Source organism: Tursiops truncatus, chromosome 15 (genome assembly GCF_011762595.2).
Source record: "Tursiops truncatus isolate mTurTru1 chromosome 15, mTurTru1.mat.Y, whole genome shotgun sequence".
In the NCBI taxonomy this organism is placed as follows: Eukaryota; Metazoa; Chordata; class Mammalia; order Artiodactyla; family Delphinidae; genus Tursiops; species Tursiops truncatus.
The window spans coordinates 60,421,539-60,440,367 of record NC_047048.1 but is presented as its reverse complement, the minus strand read 5'-3'; the positions used below and the strand labels follow the sequence as shown (position 1 = coordinate 60,440,367).

The following is an 18,829-nucleotide window of genomic DNA, read 5'->3' as shown; positions in this document are numbered from 1 at the left end:
CCAAAAAGCCAAAACATGAAACAGAAACAATACTGTAACAAAATTCAATAAAGACTTCAAAAAATGGTCTATATCAAACAAAACAAAAAACTCCACAGACTAGAAAATCAGCTCCAGCGCTGAGGTGAAGTGAGCCAGGGTCTGCCTCCCAACCCAACCTTCCTCCCAGCCCAGCAGGGCGGCCGCAGAAGATGACCGAGACCACACGTGCAGGTTGTACAGGTTTATTTTTCCAAGACCACAGAGACATACAAGAGCAGTGCTTTCCCTGGCGGACCAGTTTCCAACTGTCCCCTAGGGTGGCCCCAAAGGTCACAGCAGGAGGAAGAGGGTCAAACACGCTTGTGCCTCTGCTCCCTGTCTTTGGTAAACAGACTCTTGAAGTTGACAACCTGGACTTGGCCAATACTGCATTTAAATCACCACCACATCTTTGCCAACTTCCCACTCATGCTTCAGATGACAGAAATGCCACAATGGATGAAAAGTGGGGGAAAGAAAAGACCTTTCGGATGAAATGAGACTTGCTGAAGTCATACCAATTTTACAGCTCACACAGACGCACTCACACAGGGAGACCTAAGTTCAACAAGGAAGATGCTCAACTCACAAGTCGAGGAACAAGAAATAAGGCAGGAAGCAGGGTGAGGTGGCACAGCTATGGAGACATCTACTTGCTGGAAACGTGTTGGGAGAGAGGCTGGCAGCTGGCATAGCTGTTTCTTCCTTAACCTGCTGTCAAAAGTATGTCCAGTGGAGTCCTGTGGCCCCAGGAAAGCGTGCTCCCAGGTACTGCTGACAGGTGGGGAGCCCGGAGCCAGGTCCAGAAGGCCCACCTGGGGGCTGCCCAGGTCACTCACCCTTGAATCCAGAAGCACTTGACACTGGTGGTGGTGATTTGTCACACGTGGCGGCGAGCCGCCAGTGAAGGTCGGAGGAGAAGCGATGAGGAGCAAGACGCATTCGCCCAGCCGCGAGCAGCCGGGCTGCCCGTGGCTCTGCAAGTGCAGCAGGTCCACCGGCTGACCGGTGACAGGGCACCGGGCCAACTGGCAGGTCCCAAATCAATCACTCCACCCCTCACATCGGGCAGCACAGCACGCAGTGGCTCTGACACAGGTGGAGAGAAGTCAATGACACCACTTTAATGCAATGATGCCGAAGACGTAAAATAAGGGAGAGTCGTTCGTGTTCTCTGTACAATACATCCATTTACAGAATCGGCCAGTACTGTGTACAACATATAAATACATGATAAAACATTAGAGGTGCAGAGAGCATACTTACAGAAGCCAGAAGTTCACTTTATACATCCAAGGATAAAGAGTTAAAAATATAAAAATAAGAAAAACACACTGCTTTGAAATGTAAAATGACTTTCACATACACAGGTGTGTGGAGATGCCCACTCCCACAGAGTCCAAAGTGACGGAGAGGGTGTCGAGCAGACAAATTCACCTGCCAAACGTCTGGACACCTGACTTACGAGGAGGAAAGACAATCCTATGCCCGACCATTGTCCAAGCAGGTCTATTCAAGGTCCCGAAAGCTCCCGTGGGCCAGTGGATTATTCGGAGACAGCCAAGTCCCAAACTGGCTTCAGCAACAGAACCAAAGGTCAAACTGGCTCCACCAACTGGCAAATGACTGTGACCCTGAGGTCAGCAGGTTCTGAAGCCCCCTGGTGGGCACTGCTGGGAGTTGCTTTAACCCTGTGCTGGCTTCTTCCCCATCAACTCCCAGAGCAACAGCGGGAGGAAAGACGGCAGGGAGGGGGCAGTGGAAGACTGACATTTCTACTCAGTTCGGGTAGGTTAGTCCCCTTGGTGGAGAACACAACCTTCTTGCTTCAGCTTCAAGTCCCTCTGAGTCTCAAGGAGGCTCCCCACGCCGCACCAGGCTCTGTCTGTGTGACAAGAGCTCGGGCTGGCCGGCCAGCCTTGGGCAGCCCAGCAACCTGCCCTGCAGGAAACCCTTCCAGCAAAACCAGAAGGCCGACAAGTGGCCGAGGGGCTTTAGCACTACAGATTTTAGGGACAGGCAAGAGAACTCTTGCCTAGAGACAGTCTATTTTATCAATGATATTCTGTATACAGATTTAAGATCCGTCATTATCAAAATACACACACTAAATATACAACTTTTCCCATGGCCATAATTTATTATCTCACCACAAGGCACAATACACAGAGCTTTGAGGGTCCAATACAGTCATCGTGACAGAACGCACCACAGCCCTGGCACATGATCATGGCCTTCAGGCTGCACGCACACTGGAGCGAGATGCTTTCCACCGTGCTGCTGTCGGTGAACATCTGCAAGGAAAGTGATGCGCTGTGGCTCGCACCAAAGTTTGCTTTGTGGCTCAGCTGCACCACACTTCCGGCAAGGCCTTTGGCAAAGGTGGGGGAGCCAGAGGAATAATTAAAGCTGGTGGAACTTAGCTGGAGTTTGGAAAGCTTCCCATAAAATGCCTGTTTGATGTTGAGCTGGGAGGGGATGGAAGAAGGCTCTAGAGGCTGGCTGAGCCCTTTCCCAGGCTCTCGGGGTAATTTCCAGAAGGGCAAATCAAGGACAAAGGGGATCCCTTGCAAGTGATCCACCAGCTCCCGAGGACCAGGCCCCGCGACATTTCTGTTCTCTGCATTCGCCTTGGGAGGCCCCCCACCAAAAGTCTTCTCGCTCTTGATGCTGCCAACAGAGGCAGGCGGTGGCTTTGGAGCCCAGTCTTCCCTGGCAGTCTGTACCCCACCAGACACAGAGTTTTTGCTTGGCCCCAACTTCCTGCTGGGAAAATCGGGAGGGGCATCAGCAGGCAGAGGCGTTGGCTCCACAGGCCGGGGGCACTGAAGGGCTGCAGCCTCGTTTTTGGAGCCAAAGAGCTTCTTCCCTTGGCCTCCAGCACTGTTCTGATCACCCAGGGCCCGACCTGCCTGATCGGGACCCGAGGAGACCACAACTGGAGATGAGAAACAAGGGGCTCTCGAGGTAGTGAGATTTCCCGGACTCGTGCCTGGGGCAGCACTTGAATTACTGCACTGGGACAGGTCACCAACTTCCTTCTGATCTTCAAAACTAAAGGGAGAGAACTGCTCTTTGGAATCCACTTCTACTTTCCCAGAGGCAGCCACTGGATTTGTCACTGGATATAGGGAACCTAAACTCAGGGCGTGCTTGGAAATCTTTGGGGGCGCTCCAGGAGCCTGGGCGGCCTCCAGCCTGGCGAGGCCGGTGCTTGCTTCACGGCTCTCAGGTAGAAGAGACTCCTTCGAAGCTCTTAAAGAACTGGGACTGCTACTGCCAACCTCACAACTGCTTTCCGCAGGGTCTTGCAAAGATCCCACATGCAGGGAGCCGTCATGGCTCGGCTCTGTCGTCAGTGGGAGTCGTGGGGATTCGGGTTTGCTGCCACCGCGGGCTGGACGAAGAACCTTCTCTAGGGGCAAGCTGCCCTGCAGCAACTGCATCACGAGGGGGTTAGTAGCCTCCACCGAGGACGCAAGCCTGCCCAGGGACACAGGCCTCGGCTGGTACTCGGTACTGGCCAGTAACAGGGAGTCCGGGATCTTTTGGGGAACCGCACATACTCGAGACACCCAGCTCTGTGGAGCAACCATCCCGTCTGTCCTTGTGACCAGACTCAGGTCACCGTTCACCTTGGAGAGTGAGGTGGAGCGGTTCCAAGCGTGTTTCTCACCCTGCTCCACCGCTGAGGACCTCTTCGGCACTGCAGCTTCACTAGGCTCGGCCTCAATGCTGTCCTCAGAGAAGTGGCCTTCAAAGTCAGAGGCTGTGTCCGTGGACTCGCTGTGAGGACTCAGCACTTCAGAGTCTCCACTGATTTTCAGCTTTCCACCTTCCAGCTGTCTGCGGTCGTGGCCGGTGCTCGCAACGCACCCCGGAGATGGCACTGTCCAGAGTGAAGCCGAGCTGTCGGGGGGATCCAGACCCTCCTCAGCGGTCAACCCCCCAGGTGACGCTGGAATGAGGGGAGCAGCTTTCTCCCACTCCTCTCCAACCTGCGGCTCAACAGATGGGACGTCTTCTCTGGAGTCGGGTTCAGGCTGTCCCACTGCCTTGTCATTTGACAGGCCAGGCATCCAAGGAGCAGCACCAGCGGAGACGGGAGCCTCGGTTTTCAAGTTTTCTTGTCTAGTAGCACTTTCCCTCGTGGGTGGGCCCGAGCCACCAAGTCCTGATTCGTCATCAAATGGTCTGTCCTGCAGGGAACCGGCCAACGATGGTTCAGGGATGGGACTGGGGGTCACATTCACAGGATCCTTCACGGTGGGATTACTGTCACTGTCTAGAGCCTGGCCGGTTCCTTCTTCTAATCCAACATCCCCCGCTAGAGCCTGAACAGGACTGCTCTCCAGGGGGATGGTGGGTCCTCGCTCCTCATTACCCCTTTCCCAGGAAGTGGTACCAGACCCACATTCAGTTCTACCTCCCAGATGCAACGCAGGCTGCTCAACTAATCGCTCAGGTGCAGGGGTTTTGGAGGGCAGTGGGAGTAAGGCCTGGCGTGGCTGGTCCCCAGTGGGAGCAATGGGAAGTCGGGAAGCATCTTCCAGCCCACTTCTGAGGCCATCTGGAACCCTCTGTCGTGGGTAGCTCTTCTCCTTTCTGGGAGAAGCCAGGTCCTCTCTCTTGGCTCTGGACACGGCACTTCCAGGATGGACATGCTCCCCATTTAGAGGACAAGGCGGCAGTAGTTGTGTTCGCTGTAGATCTGACGCACACTCTCCAGGGGTACCTGGGGCTCCCCTGGGCTCAGGGTGGCCACAGGCCTCACCACCATCACCACTGCCGATGCCTCTGCCACCTCCCTCATCGGTGGCCCCGCCGCCACCTCCACCCGGGCCACCCCCCCCTCCGATGGCAGTGGTGGCCGCCTCTCGATGGCAGTGGTGGCCTCTCGCCCCTCGGACCTGCAGAGCACGGGCTTTAATGTCTGCAAGGGTCCTGGTGCCAGTCCAGCCCCGGCAGGAGGACTCCGTGATGGGGACGATGCGGGGGCATATCTGGTAAGTGGGCTGACCTTTAACCACCCAGGGTGGTTTGATACGTGAAAGTTGAATCTGCAAGAGAAAAGTAAGAAAACAGTTTTAATTGACTGAGCACTCTGACCTAGGAACTGTAAAGCTAAATCGCGACCCTAGTGGCCTAGAGAATCCAATCATTTTCCTTAAAAATGAAATAATCGGGCTTCCCTGGCGGCGCAGTGGTTGAGAGTCCGCCTGCCGATGCAGGGGACAGGGGTTCATGCCCCGGTTCGGGAAGATCTCACATGCCGCAGAGTGGCTGGGCCTGTGAGCCATGGCCGCTGAGCCTGCGCGTCCGGAGCCTGTGCTCCACAACGGGAGAGGCCACAACAGTGAGGGGCCCGCGTACCGCAAAAAAAAAAAAAAAAAAAAAAAGAAAGAATCATGGTAAAATGGCTGTCCAAGACACCACACCATTCTGAGAAGATTCTGCTCAAGGGCTGTTATATGCCACACTTCTAAATTTAATTTCTGGTGGGACTGTGTAAGTCACTACACAAAAAATCTACCACCACCTAATAAAAGATTTTAAAACCCCAAAGGATTATGACCTCTAGAGATAACTTCAACAGAGTGAACAACCAAGTGAGGAAGAAAAGAACCTTATCCCCCTGATACTCAAGTCAGTCTCAAGAACGCCTCTCGTACAGCGAGCTCTACACTCCCACATAATTAACACAAGGGCCCGGGGTCCTTCTGTCCCTGCAAAGGAGCCCCACTAATCTCCCGTCCCTCCCGTCCCTCAAAGGGGCCTGGGCTCAGGGCAGCCAGTATCAAACAGCCTCCTACCCGGATGGGCGGGACTTTGGGCTCCTCTTTGGTGGGCTGTGGCTTTTCGGTGTGAACACTTTCAATTGTGTTACGAAAGGACTGACGATCTTCAAGCCGGGGCTTCTTTTCGGGAAAGGACGCAGAGGCCGCCTGCTCAAAGGATTTCCTCTTCTGATCCTTGGGTTCCTGATCCACGGTCTCCTGAGGCAAGCTGGGAATTCTGTCTGGAGACGTGGAGACACGTGCCAGGTCGTCTGGATTGGGCTGGATCCGGGAAGCCACAGTTTCCACCGGGAATTCGGAACTCTCTGGGTTGGATGCAGCGGAGGATGTGCCAGGCAGGTGGGGACCGCCCACCCCTGCTGCATCGGTCTTAGCCTCCCCATCCTTGTACAGGGGGATGTCTGGTGCCACAGACTGTGTGTCTTTAGCAACCTCTGCTTGTTCTGGCTCCTGTTTTTTGTACAGATTCCTTCGGGCTCTGGTTCGGAGATCTGGCCGAGAGCGTTTCTTGAAATGCCCATCTCGCTGCCGGGTGGCCGGGCCACGCTGCGGTCGTGTTGATTCTCCCGAGACACGCAAGTCACTCTTGATTTCAACCTCCTCCTGGCCCACATTCTGCTGCAATGACTCTTCTTTGCTTAAACCCAACCTGCAAACCAAACTCACATTATCAGTTACAGGGCAGAGAGGGCACATCCACTATGAATAATATACACCCAAATATTAGATCTCTCAGAACAAAATAAATCTGCATGGTATGTAACACTAACCATAGAAAAACCTATGTTAGCTTCCCCATGAATGGCATTAAGCTAAATAAGAGTCACTGCAATCTCCACATTCCTGGGTGACACAGCAGTATGCATGGCTTTGAGAACACCTGCCTCTGTCCCCCCAGAAACCACACTAGGACTCACAGCACCAAGGGCCTTACTTCTGTCCATAGTAGTCTTCGAAGAACTTTTCTTTCCATTGTTCCACCTTCTTTTCCTTCTCCATTTCCTGTCGTATCCTGACTTGCATCTCATGAGTGAATTCGCCTAGAGAGAAACAAAACTCTTCAAGTGATGCATTAAGGATATTAAGGTCTGTCTTAGGAAACGCCAAATCTTGCAGTTCTACCATGTCAGGAGTTTTCAAAATAACACGTGACTTTGGTGAGCTTGGAAATCATTTTCTTAACCCTCACTATCTTCCTCACGCTGGCTCCCATCTCCCCCAGAGGAACTCTCACATGGTGCTCTTATTCAGGACAGAACTAACCCACCTATTATAAGGGAAATTTACCCTTCCCTCGGGTAATTAGTCCTTCAACAGCAAACACCACATTGATCAGAACAAAAACAAACAAGAGAATTGTTCTTACTCCATGCGCAGAAAAAGTTAACATAGCAGGCTCAGACAGGCCTGCTGACAAGGTGGGCCCCTGGCTGACATCTTGGACCTTGGATTTCAGGAGGGTCCCCACCCCATAACTGACAGGGAATGGCTCACTGTGCCTGAACAGCTGAAGCAAACCAGATGGTTTATGGTGAACACCTGCTTTCCTTTGGGGAATCTGGAATTTGGGTCTGGGTCAGACAGAGGCTTCCTACATGATCAGCTCCCAGTAAAAACCACAGGCACCAAGTCCTTGACGAGCTTCCCGGCAGACTACACTTGTGACTACGTGCGGTCACAACTCCTTGCTGAGGGAACTGAGCACATCCTGTGGGACGCCACCGGGAGAGGATCTCAGAAGTGTGCACCTGGTTTCCCTGGACTACACCCCAGACGTCTTTTCCCTTTTTGCTAATTTTGTTCTGTATTCTTTCACCAAAATAAACTACAGCCATGAGTACAACTACATGCTGAGTCCTGTGAGTCCTCCTAGCAAATCATCGAACCTGGAGGGGAGTCTTGGGGACCTCCCAGTGCACTTCCCACGTAGCTTCCCCACAAAATTGAATTACGAGAAGCTAACAATCACTCCAAGTGGCAACATCTAAAAAGACAGAGCACCTGGTGGAACTTACCGAGTAGGTCAATGCCATGCTTACTGGAAAGAATAGGAGTTTATAGTTTTAATGATGAAGAGGCAATGCAGATGAATATATACACACAAAATAGTGAAAGCCCAAATACTCTTGCACCTTCTTTAGAGCTACGGGGCATATTAACATCCACCACGTCTATTAGAGGAAAGCCTGCCTTATACTAAAGAATACCCCTTGGAAAAAAAAGAAAAAGGGGCTTCCCTGGTGGCGCAGTGGTTGAGAGTCCACCTGCCGATGCGGGGGACACGGGTTCATGCCCCGGTCCAGGAAGATCCCACATGCCATGGAGCGGCTGGGCCCGTGAGCCATGGCCGCTGAGCCTGCGCGTCCGGAGCCTGTGCTCCACAGCGGGAGAGGCCACAACAGTGAGAGGCCCGCGTACCGCCCAAAAAAAAAAAAAAGACTTGAAAAATGCGTATTTGGGTTTTGGGTTTTAAAAACCAGGAGACAAGTGACACCACACGTGGCAGGCACCTTTCAAGCCGCTGGGACGAGAACGTTTACTCACCATCAGCCAGGCGTTCCCGCCAGCTCTGAGCCGCATGGGTGAAAAACTCGTTGTTCAGTGCACTGCTGCTGAGACGCAACAGGCCATCGGTCCCCACCTGGAAGGATCAAGGCAAAAAAAAACAATAAAGAAACTTAGAAAGAGAACAGAAGCTAGCCCAGAGAAAGCAAAGAGGAAGCCGCCCACATGTACCTGTCTGTCCACTTCGGGCAGGAGGAAGAGGAGCTGCTGCTGGAAGTGGGACGGCAGGGCATGGAAGGTCCGAGAGTTGATGAGGGCCCGGAGGTTGGTGTTGACGAGAATGGACCCAGGCGTCTCAAAATCTATCTCTTCCCCTCTGTTGCGCTTCATTTGACCTGTGATTTTTCAAGCAGTAGGAAGCAAAATGTAGATTTTCAGCTTCTTAAACCAAAAAAGCAAATGCCAACTGAGGGAAAACTTTGGTGGCAGCACCCAAGCTACCCAGAACTTATCTGCACACAATGAGCTCAATCATCCAGTCTACCCTAACCTATCAGCTACCATCAAACCTAAGAGAACACTTGGGCTTGCATCGTCTCAGACAAGACTCAGTAGCATGCTGTGTCACAGCCTGAAGGGACACTCTTCCCACAGAAAACCAGGCAAGGGGCAGGCTCTGAGCTTCCCTCCAAAGCTGGAGAACAGGCTCCACAAAGCCAATGGGAGAAACGATGGAAGTCTAAAAGTGAATCCGGTTAGCGTCCTACAGAAAAATCTGCAGAAGTCTTCTGTGAATGGGCTGGAGAGGTCTGACCTCCAGGCAGAAAGGTGCTAAGGGTTGTTTAAAGCCCACTGCAATGTCAATACCTCTCACAAAAGCCTCAGCAAATGGAACAGAGACCTGTGAGGCTTTAAGATTCAGCAAGGCTGATGAGCTGGAGAGGCTACAAGACAGCAAACCTAGCTGCCACTTGGGTGAGGGTTTATTCTAATTTTCAGAAGCCAAGGTTAGTCTTCTTAATGATTTCAAGTGGCCCATCTACAAAAACCCAGCATGGGGGCTTTGAGAAATAAATCCGGAAATAGCAAATGGCATACTAGCCTTGCAAATAGCCCTACTGCGGGTGGGAGGTGCACACTACTGAACTTGTCTGCATAGCCCATATTCAACATAGGCTTCCACCCCATATACTAACTAGGTTATAAAAAAGGGCATCTGACAGAGACTGCAGACGTTGAGAACAAACTTGGCAGGATGCTACCGAAGAAAGAAAACAAATGTTGGAATTCTTCACTGAGACACTCAGAAGCAATTTTCACTCACTTGAGCACTCACTAAGCAGTATCAAGGCAGGCACAGGCTAGGCCCTTACAGGGACATACAAGGAGCAATGTGGCACCATCTCTGCCCACAGGGAGTTCTCTCAGTCTAGCAGAGAAAAATCTGTATGTGACATAACCAAAATACAAGGTAAAAACCAACAAAAATAGAGGGCCACCTGCGAAGTAAAAATAAACTGTAAAGGAGTGGAGTAGAAGACATCATCTTCTCTCTAGGCCTGCAGGGGCCCCCTTTCAGGCAGAGAAATGAGTGCCAAGCCACCTACCTGTGGCCGGCTTCCGGAAGCCTCTCAGGAGCGGGGCAGGGTCCCGGGCGACCTCGGCCTGGCCACGAATAGCAGCGCTGCCCAGGGCCAGAGAGCCACTGCTGCTGCTGGACGGGCTGCCGCTCTCGCCATCGGCGTGGCGGCCTGAGAACCCTGAAGGCACAGCATTCCACCGGTCAAAAGCATCACACGCCGCGCCCACGGCTCTCAGACAAGCTTACTTCTCCCAGCTCTCCCTGACATGCTGCCAGCAATACTGGTGCTTCCATGGCCCAGCCTTGGGCCGTCAGAGATCACCACCTCCTGGTCTGGCTTTAAATTATCACGTAAGAATGCCAAACCGCCATCTTGGTTTGCACTGTGTCTTTTACAAAGCACCTGCACACGCCTTCACAGGACCCTCACAACTGCCCTGGGAGGCCAGGGGAAGGGCGCCCAGCAGAGCCCATGCCGGAAGCTAGGTCGGGTCTCACCGCCACGGCGTGCTGACCGCCAGAGGACGGCTCCTGACTCTACTGGCACAGCACTACCTAGGCCAAGAGCTGCTGCCAGAGGGAGGCAGGTCCCCAGGCCCTGAGGAAGAAGCATCACAATCACGAGTTTACACATACCTGATGCAGATTCCACGTGGGCCCCGTTTACCTTCAGAGGAGTCAGGACAACTCGAGGCAGCATCACCCCGGTCTTCTTCTTCTGCTTGTTTGCCTATTTTCCCAGAGGGGATACAAAAGGAGCCTGAGTCACCTGCAGGCCACAACAGCTGTCCCTCTCGACCACGTCTCCCTCGCTGTCTTGTAAAACAGAGTTAGTGTTCAACCAGCACGGGCAGGTAATGCCAATAATAGCAACGACTCATTCTACTGAGCCAGGTGCTGGCCACTGTGCCAAGCATCACCTCACACTGAAAAGAGTGTGTTGCTCTCCCCACTTTACAGGTAAGGAATTTGCCCAAAGCTAGTGAGTGGCAGGGCTGCAATTCAAACTGATGACTCCCAAGCTCATGTTCTCCCCACTCTGTTATACTTCTCCCTGAATGTTCCCAGGTTTTTCATAAATACAAACAAAATTATCCACCCATGGTAAAGAGAAAAAACAAATTGCCCTGCTCTCAGATCTACTACCCACTTTTCCTATGGCCCGCTTTTAAATGGTACTAACAGGTGGAGACCAAGGTGATTTTCTCCACTCTTCAACACGCTCAGTTAACTACAGGAGTAAGAGTCCTGTCTTGTGCCTGCCTCACTTTTCCATCCAGCCTAGTCACCAACTCTCCCCCCACCTGTGAGGAAGCTCTGTAGCTGTCCCTGGGATTGGAATGAGGCCGACTCTGAGATTCGGTAGAACAGGAAGCATTAGAAGATGTTTCATCGAGAGAAACTGTAAGAGAGGGAAATAAAGGTTAGACCCTAGCGACTGCTTGTGGCTCTTCACCCATCTTGTCAAGGACACTTACCATCATTTTCACCACTCACAGTGCTGGCTTCATTAGACCCACAGCTCTCCACATCAGCTGTGTCCTCTGGCTCCTCTCCCTCCACTGCAGCCGGACTGCGAGACCACTGCAGGGCATCCTTCTGTGACAGCAAGGCACAACTCAGGTGAGCAAAACCCTACAAATCCTACAAGCACAGTAGTCATTCCTAAATGTGCATTGCTTTTGGAGAAGAGGGATTTAGAATATTGATTAAATTCCTATCCCTTTCTAATTGACCTCTTTTTCTCAGAAAGTTCTTCTCATACGTACATTAAGAAAGTTAGAGGGACTTCCCTGGTGGGGCAGTGGTTCAGAATCCACCTGCCAATGCGGGGGACACGGGTTTGATCCCTGGTCCAGGAGGACCCCACATGCCGCGGAGCGACTGAGCCCGTGTGCCACAACTACTGAGCCCACGTGCCTAGAGCCTGTGCTCCACAACAAGAGAAGGCATCGCAAAATGAGAAGCCCACGCACCACAACGAAGAGTAGCCCCCGCTTGCCACAACTAGAGAAAACCCATGTGCAGCAATGAAGACCCAATGCAGCCAAAAATAAATTAAAGAGTTAGATATAATTTTGCATCTAATTATTCATTAAACATTTATGGGGTGCCTCCTATAAACTACACCATGCTAGTTCCAAGCGGTGGGTGGGGTGGGAATAAGGAGGGGAATCAGGGCCCTGCCTTCAAGGAGCTCAAATGAGTAGAGGACAAAGTCAAATCTATAACAATACAAAGCACAGTGATGGAAGGATAGAGAGAAAACTGTAGCAGCCCAGAACAGGGAACATCTAACTCACTGAGCTGGAGAAGAGGGCATGGAGGTACAGAAGGGGAATAAGGATCAGGGAGGTAGGGTTTCCAAGGAGATGTGTTGCTTGAGCTCAGTTTTAAAAGAAGTCAGTTAATAGGCAGATGAGTTGCCAGTGGGGAGGGAGAGGGAGTCCTAGGTAATGTGATGAGCGAATGTGGAAGAACATTCCAAATTCAAAGAAACCATAGACTTCAGGAGGTGTGTGGGAAACTGGATACGTGAGGAGGATAGAGAGACAGGAAGAGGGCTGATGATAATCATGGCACTGTGCTGAGGGATTAAGACTGATTTTTTTAGAGTCTGAAGGATATGAATCAGGAGAATGATCTGAGTTTTAGGAATTTCATTCTGTTAACCATGGGAAGTCTGGAGGCAGAAGAAGAGTTAGATTATGACAGAAATCTATTGAAAAGGATAAAGATCTAAACTAAAGTAAGAGAGTGGGAACAAGGCTAGAGTGTAGAGGAGAGTTCCACTCCAAATTTCATCTCCTAACAAATACTCCTTCTAACAGTCTCTGTCGTGGAGTCTCAAAATGAAACTCTACCCATCCCCAAGGAAAACTTAGGAGCTACCTTGAAACCAGGAAGGAGTATGAATGAATACTGGGGATGGAGAGAGGAGGAGCAGATAGAGATTGGGGTGGGGATGTCTTCTTTGAGTAAAAGTGTGTGAAAAAGAGTAGGTAAAATCATGATTCTATCACTTAAAAATATGCCAGAAATTTACAAGGAAAATCCACAAAATTCTAACTCATCAATTCCATGGATTCCTTGTAGCCTCCCCTTATCTGAGGGGTTTTTTTCACTTTCCACAATCAACCATGGTTGAAAAATATTAAATGGAAAGTAGCAGAAATAAACAACCCATTGGTTTCAAATTGCATGCTGTTCTGAGTACTGTGCTAAAGTCTCACACTGTCCAGCTCCGACCTACCTGGGACGTGGGTCATTTGTTTGTCCAGCGTAGCCCACCCATTAGTCACTGAGTGGCCATCTCAGTTATCAGATCGACTGTCATGGTATCACAGCACTTGTGTTCAAGAAACTCTTCACTTTACTTAATAATGGCCCCAAAGGCAAGCGTAGTGGTGCTGGCACTTCTCGCTCTGCCTGATTTATACTTTCTTAGTGTACCTAATACATAAATTAAACTTCATCATAGGTATGTATGTGTAGGTAAAAACATAGCATATATAGAGTTAGGTACTATCCACAGTTTCAGGCATCCACTTGAGGTCCTGGAACATATTCCCCCACAGACAACGGAGGACTACTGTCTTAAGTCTTCATCAGTTTATTTGCATTAATTTAAGCCAACATCAAGCTGACTTAAGTTAATAAAAAAGAAAATGGTTTTTTATATCTTTCTCTCTTTTCCCTACCAACCATAAATGCTCCTCACAGGATCAAAAGCTAAAGAATATTTTTAGTATTAATCTTGTAATTAGGCTTACTGACTGCCATGTTCTTGGAACAATGCAACAAATTTATTCCCTGAATCATACAGGCAAACTAAGACAAAATACTCATTTAATGAAGAAAAGAGGTCTATTACATTGTCAAAACTGACCCCAAAACTCCAGTTCTGGCAAGAGTGTGGGAAAATCACATATACACTGTTGGTGAGAGTGAAAATGGTATAAAAAGGTTTATACACAGCCAGTGGTAAAGTAAACTGTAAGCAAAACTCTAAAAACTGTATATACCTTTTAACCCAACACTTGTAAGACTCACCCAGGACATTATCTTAAAAAGGAGAAAATCAATCGATTGAACTACATTAAAATTAATATCCTCTGTTCAGCAAATGATACCATTAATAGAGTAAAAAGGGCAAGCTACCTACAGAGTTGAAGATGAGATCTGCAATTCATATAACCAATAAAGAACTTGTATCTAGACTGCATAAATCAATAAGAAAAAGGCAACCCAGGGACTTCCCTGGCAGTCCAGTGGTTAGGACTCTGCTTCCACTGAAGGGGGCACGGGTTTGATCCCTAGCCCAGGAACTAAGATCCCACATGCCACGCAGCACAGCAAAAAAAAAGAGAAAAAGGCAACCAGTAAGAAAAATAGGCAGACCTGTATTAGGCACTGTACCAAAGAGGATGTCCAGATGGCCAACATTCACACGGAAAGGTATTTAACCTCAATAAAGTAAGGAAGACACAAAACAATGCAAATTAAAACCACAGTGAGATGACATCACATCCACAAGAATGGCTAAAATTAAAGTTTAACAATACCAAGTAGTGCTAATGAGGATGTGGAACAGGGAACAGGTACACTGAAAATGGATCCAGGCATTTAAGAATGTGGTTTGGCATTATCTGCTACACTTGAAGATACAAACATCCTATGACCCAGCAATGTCAGTCCTAGGTTTGGATTCCCTAGGGAAATACATGCATGTACACATCCGGATGTTCGTGACAGCGTCATTTGTAACTTCGGCTATAAACAAAGTGCCCATCAGTAGAATCACTACATGGACTGACTGATGTATTTATTGATCAATACTCAATAAATAGATATTATACAATAATAAAAAAAAAGAACGAACTACAGCTACTCACAACAACATGGATGAACTGTATTGTGCTTATGCAGGAGACTGTCCTTGGATCAATGTATACCCTTTGTGTCCTTTCCCTTATTTTTTTAAATTGAGGTACAATTTACAAAGAGTGAAATGTATACTATCTGATTAGTTTTGACAAATGTGTATCAAGGGACTTCCCTGGTGGCGCAGTGGTTAAGAATCCGCCTACCAACTCAGGGGACACGGGTTCGAGCCCTGGTCCGGGAAGATCAATCCCACATGCTGTGGAGCAACTAAGCCCGTGCGCCACAACTACTGAGCCTGCGCTCTAGAGCCTTCAAGCCACAACTACTGAGCCCACATGCCACAACTACTGAAGCCCACGCGCCTTGAGCCCGTGCTCCGCAACAAGAGAAGCCACCGCAATTAGAAGCCCGTGTACTGCAACAAAGAGTAGCCCCCACTCACTGCAACTAGAGAAAGCCCACACACAACGACAAAGACCCAATGCAGTCAAAAATAAATAAATAAATAAATTTATTTTATTTTATTTTTAAATTTAATTTTATTTATTTTTGGCTGCATTGGGTCTTTGTTGCTACACACAGGCTTTCTCTAGTTGCGGCGAGCGGGGGCTACTCTTTGTTGCAGTGTGCGTGGGCTTCTCATTGCAGTGGCTTCTCGTTGCGGAGCATGGGCTCTACGTGTGTGGGCTTCAGTAGTTGTGGCATGCGGGCTCAGTAGTTGTGGCTCACAGGCTTAGTTGCTCCGCGGCATGTGGGATCTCCCCGGAGGAGGGCCCGAATCCATGTCCTCTACATTGGCAGGCGGATTCTTAACCACTGCGCCACCAGGGAAGCCCAATAAATTTATTTCTAAAAATTCATACCAAGATATAGAACATACCCAACACTCCTAAAAGTCCCCTTGTGCCCCTTTCTAGTCAATCCCCACTCTACACTGCCCCTCCCACCCCACAGAGACAATGGTTGTTCCAATTTCTACCACCAAAAATTAGTTTTGCCTATTTTTCTTCTACAGGTAAATGTAATCATACAGTAGGTACTCTCTTTTGTCTGGCTTGTTTTGCTCAGTCTCATGTCTATGAGAGTCATCCATGCTGCTGCATACATCAGTAGATCATTACTTGTTATTACAGAGTAGCATTCATATGCAACCATTTGTTTATCTATTCTCCTGTTGAGGGCATTTGGGGTATTTCCAAATTTGGGCTATTATGAACAAAGCTACTCTGAACATTCTTGTACACAGCTTTTATCGACATGTTTTCATTTTTCCTGAGTAAATATCTAAGAATAGAACAAGGCGGGTATAGGATGGATGAATGTTGAACTTTATTTAAAAAAAAAAAAAAAGCCAAAGATGTACACTTCCAACAACACTGTATGAGAGTTCCAGGTGCTCCACATCCTCACCAACATTTGGTGGTATCAGTCTTATTTTAGCCATTCTAATGCAGTGAGTACCTCACTGTGGCTTTAATTTTCATTTTCCTGATGACTAAAGATATTGAGCGCATTTTTATGTGCTTACTGGACATTTTCATATCTTCCTTTTCTGAAGTTGTTTGTTCAAGTGTTTTTATTTGTTAAAAAAAAAAAAAAAGGGAATTCCCTGGCGGTCCAGTGGTTAGGACTCGGCACTCCACTGCAGGGGTCACAGATTCGATCCCTGGTTGGGGAACTAAGATCCTGAAAGCTGCATGGCCAAAAAACCCAAAAAAAAGAAAAGAAAAAAAGAGTTACTTGTCTTTTTTTATTATAGCTATTCTGAATCATTTTTTATTTTGATAATGGGCATGTATTACCTTTACAAACAAATACATTTTGAACACCTTTATTTGGAAATAATTTCAAATTTAAAGAAAAGCTGTAAGAATAAAAATAGTACAAAGAACACCTGCCGTATAATTTTTACCCGTGTTCACCTATTAACACAAATAAATGTTTCAAAAATACATAAAATATATTAGTTTGGCAAGGCAACGGGCAAAGAGGCTAGTGATGGGGAAGAAAGCAACCAGCATTAATAAATAAACCCAGATACAATATTTTCCCATAAGTCAAATGTTTCTTTGTTTGTTTGTTTTTGTGGTATGCGGGCCTCTCACTGTTGTGGCCTCTCCCGTTGTGGAGCACAGGCTCCGGAAGCGCAGGCTCAGAGGCCATGGCTCACGGGCCCAGCCACTCCGCGGCATGTGGGATCTTCCCGGATCAGGGCACGAACCCGTGTCCCCTGCATCGGCAGGCGGACTCTCAACCACTGTGCCACCAGGGAAGCCCAAGTCAAATGTTTTAAAAAATAAAATGCACTGTAAATACAAGAAGCCCCAAACATGAATAAAATGGAACTCTAAAATTTAAACCGATGAAGTTTTAAACCACCCAGGATTAGGTTCACAACTAAAAAACGATAAGCAAATTTCAGGTATGCCTTTGCTTTCTTTATGGGTCTGACAAACCTGTCCTCAACAAGAAATCTGTACTCTCTTAGAGAAGGCTGATCTGAGGGTTGTTTAATGTGTATTATCAAAAACTAAGAACGTACTGACCATTCAACAGTATATTAGAGTTCCTAACCAATGCATAAGAAAAAGAAACAAGAAGGAATTAGAAGAAACCAGAGTGTCGTTATTCCAGACAAGTATAATTATCCACATTGAAGATGCAAGGGATTCCGACCTAGTAAGAAATTCAGCAAGGCTGTAAGATTCAAAATCACATTAAAAACGCAAGCGATCCTAACATCAGCATAATACCAGCAATTAGAAAATGTAATTTATAACAAAGAATATGTTACTCTGAGATAAAGCTCAAAAAGAAACAATCATTTTATGAAGAAAACAAAACTTTATCAAGAAAGGTTTAAAACTTAGTAAACGGAGAGCTACACCATGTTCTTGATTAGGAAGACTCAACACTGTAAAGATGTCAACTCTTCTCAAATTGACTTGTAGGTTCAATGAAATTGCAATAAAACACTCAACCAGATTTTTTTTTTTTTTGGTAGAACTTGACTGTACAGGGACAAGCAATGAGCCGCAAATAAGCCAAGACACTCCTGAAGAAGAACAAGATGAGATGCTCTGCTTTATTTTATTTTTTAATAAAGCTCTAGTAATGAAATGAGTAGATTAGCAGTTGCTAGGGGCTAGGGGGAGGGGAGAATAGGAAATGACTGCTAAAGGGTATGGGGTTTCTTTTAAGGGTAATGAAAATGTTCTAGAATTATATAATGGTGATAGTTGCATAAGTTTATGAATATACTAAAAGCCACCGAATTGTACACTTTAAATGGGTAAACTATATGGTCTGTGAGTTACATCCCAAAAAACCTGGATAAAAATTTGCTTACTAAATTTGACAGCTCTGAAAACATGAAAGAATCTAATCAAAATTTATAAAAACCACATAAAACCCATTAAAGTGTATAGAACGTTTATAGATCGAAAGTTAAAATTCATTTTTAGACAATGGTCCGTTATTATGTTTTAACTTTGTTATGTGAATCCTAAAGAAAGATTAAAACTTGTAAAGCAACCTGTGTATGCTTGAGAAAAGGCTTTATCCTTTTTAAAAATACTTAACGTAAAAAAAGTTCTTTGAATTTGAAATCCATTTGCATTATCAGAAGCAATTTCAATATTACAGCTGTCAAAGAAAAGACCTGTTATTTAAAAAATGAACACATTCTTGGAATACAGTTTAAAGACAAGAAATTGTCTGAGATCTCACTAATGACTAAAAAGTAGATTCCATCAACCAGAAAAATTCTCATTTTGTGATGTGCCACCCACATCTGCAAACAAAGTTTCTAGCTGATGGTGACCATAGGCCCATGATTCCTCCTCTGAAACCCCTGGATCTAGATGTGTTTTAGAACTTAGGATTTCTTGAATTTTACAAATGGCAATATATCATATTAACACCACCAGCAACCCATAATCAAACACAGTAATATTTTTTGAATTAACATAATGTACATACCAGGTGAAATAAATAGGTTTAAAGTGTCCTTCTCAGTCTAGATCAGAGATTTGCC

At 47.5% G+C, this 18,829-nt stretch overlaps 1 protein-coding gene across 2 annotated transcripts in view; it reads right to left on the bottom strand.

Moving 5' to 3' along the window:
- Positions 1-208: 208 nt before the first annotated feature.
- The window catches only part of ASXL1 (ASXL transcriptional regulator 1), a 67,553-nt gene continuing 48,932 nt past the window's right edge, over positions 209-18,829 (bottom strand). The window contains exons 4-12 of one of the 2 annotated variants that reach the window (XM_033840899.2): positions 11,385-11,505; positions 11,211-11,308; positions 10,543-10,636; positions 9,932-10,084; positions 8,556-8,719; positions 8,364-8,460; positions 6,754-6,859; positions 5,835-6,468; positions 209-5,081 (exon numbers count right to left, since the gene is read on the bottom strand). In XM_033840899.2, the coding sequence (XP_033696790.1) occupies positions 2,163-5,081; positions 5,835-6,468; positions 6,754-6,859; positions 8,364-8,460; positions 8,556-8,719; positions 9,932-10,084; positions 10,543-10,636; positions 11,211-11,308; positions 11,385-11,505 (4,386 nt within the window). In that variant the 3' untranslated portion in view covers positions 209-2,162. The remainder of the gene's footprint in view (positions 5,082-5,834; positions 6,469-6,753; positions 6,860-8,363; positions 8,461-8,555; positions 8,720-9,931; positions 10,085-10,542; positions 10,637-11,210; positions 11,309-11,384; positions 11,506-18,829) is intronic. The other variant, XM_073792861.1, reaches the window with a different exon arrangement.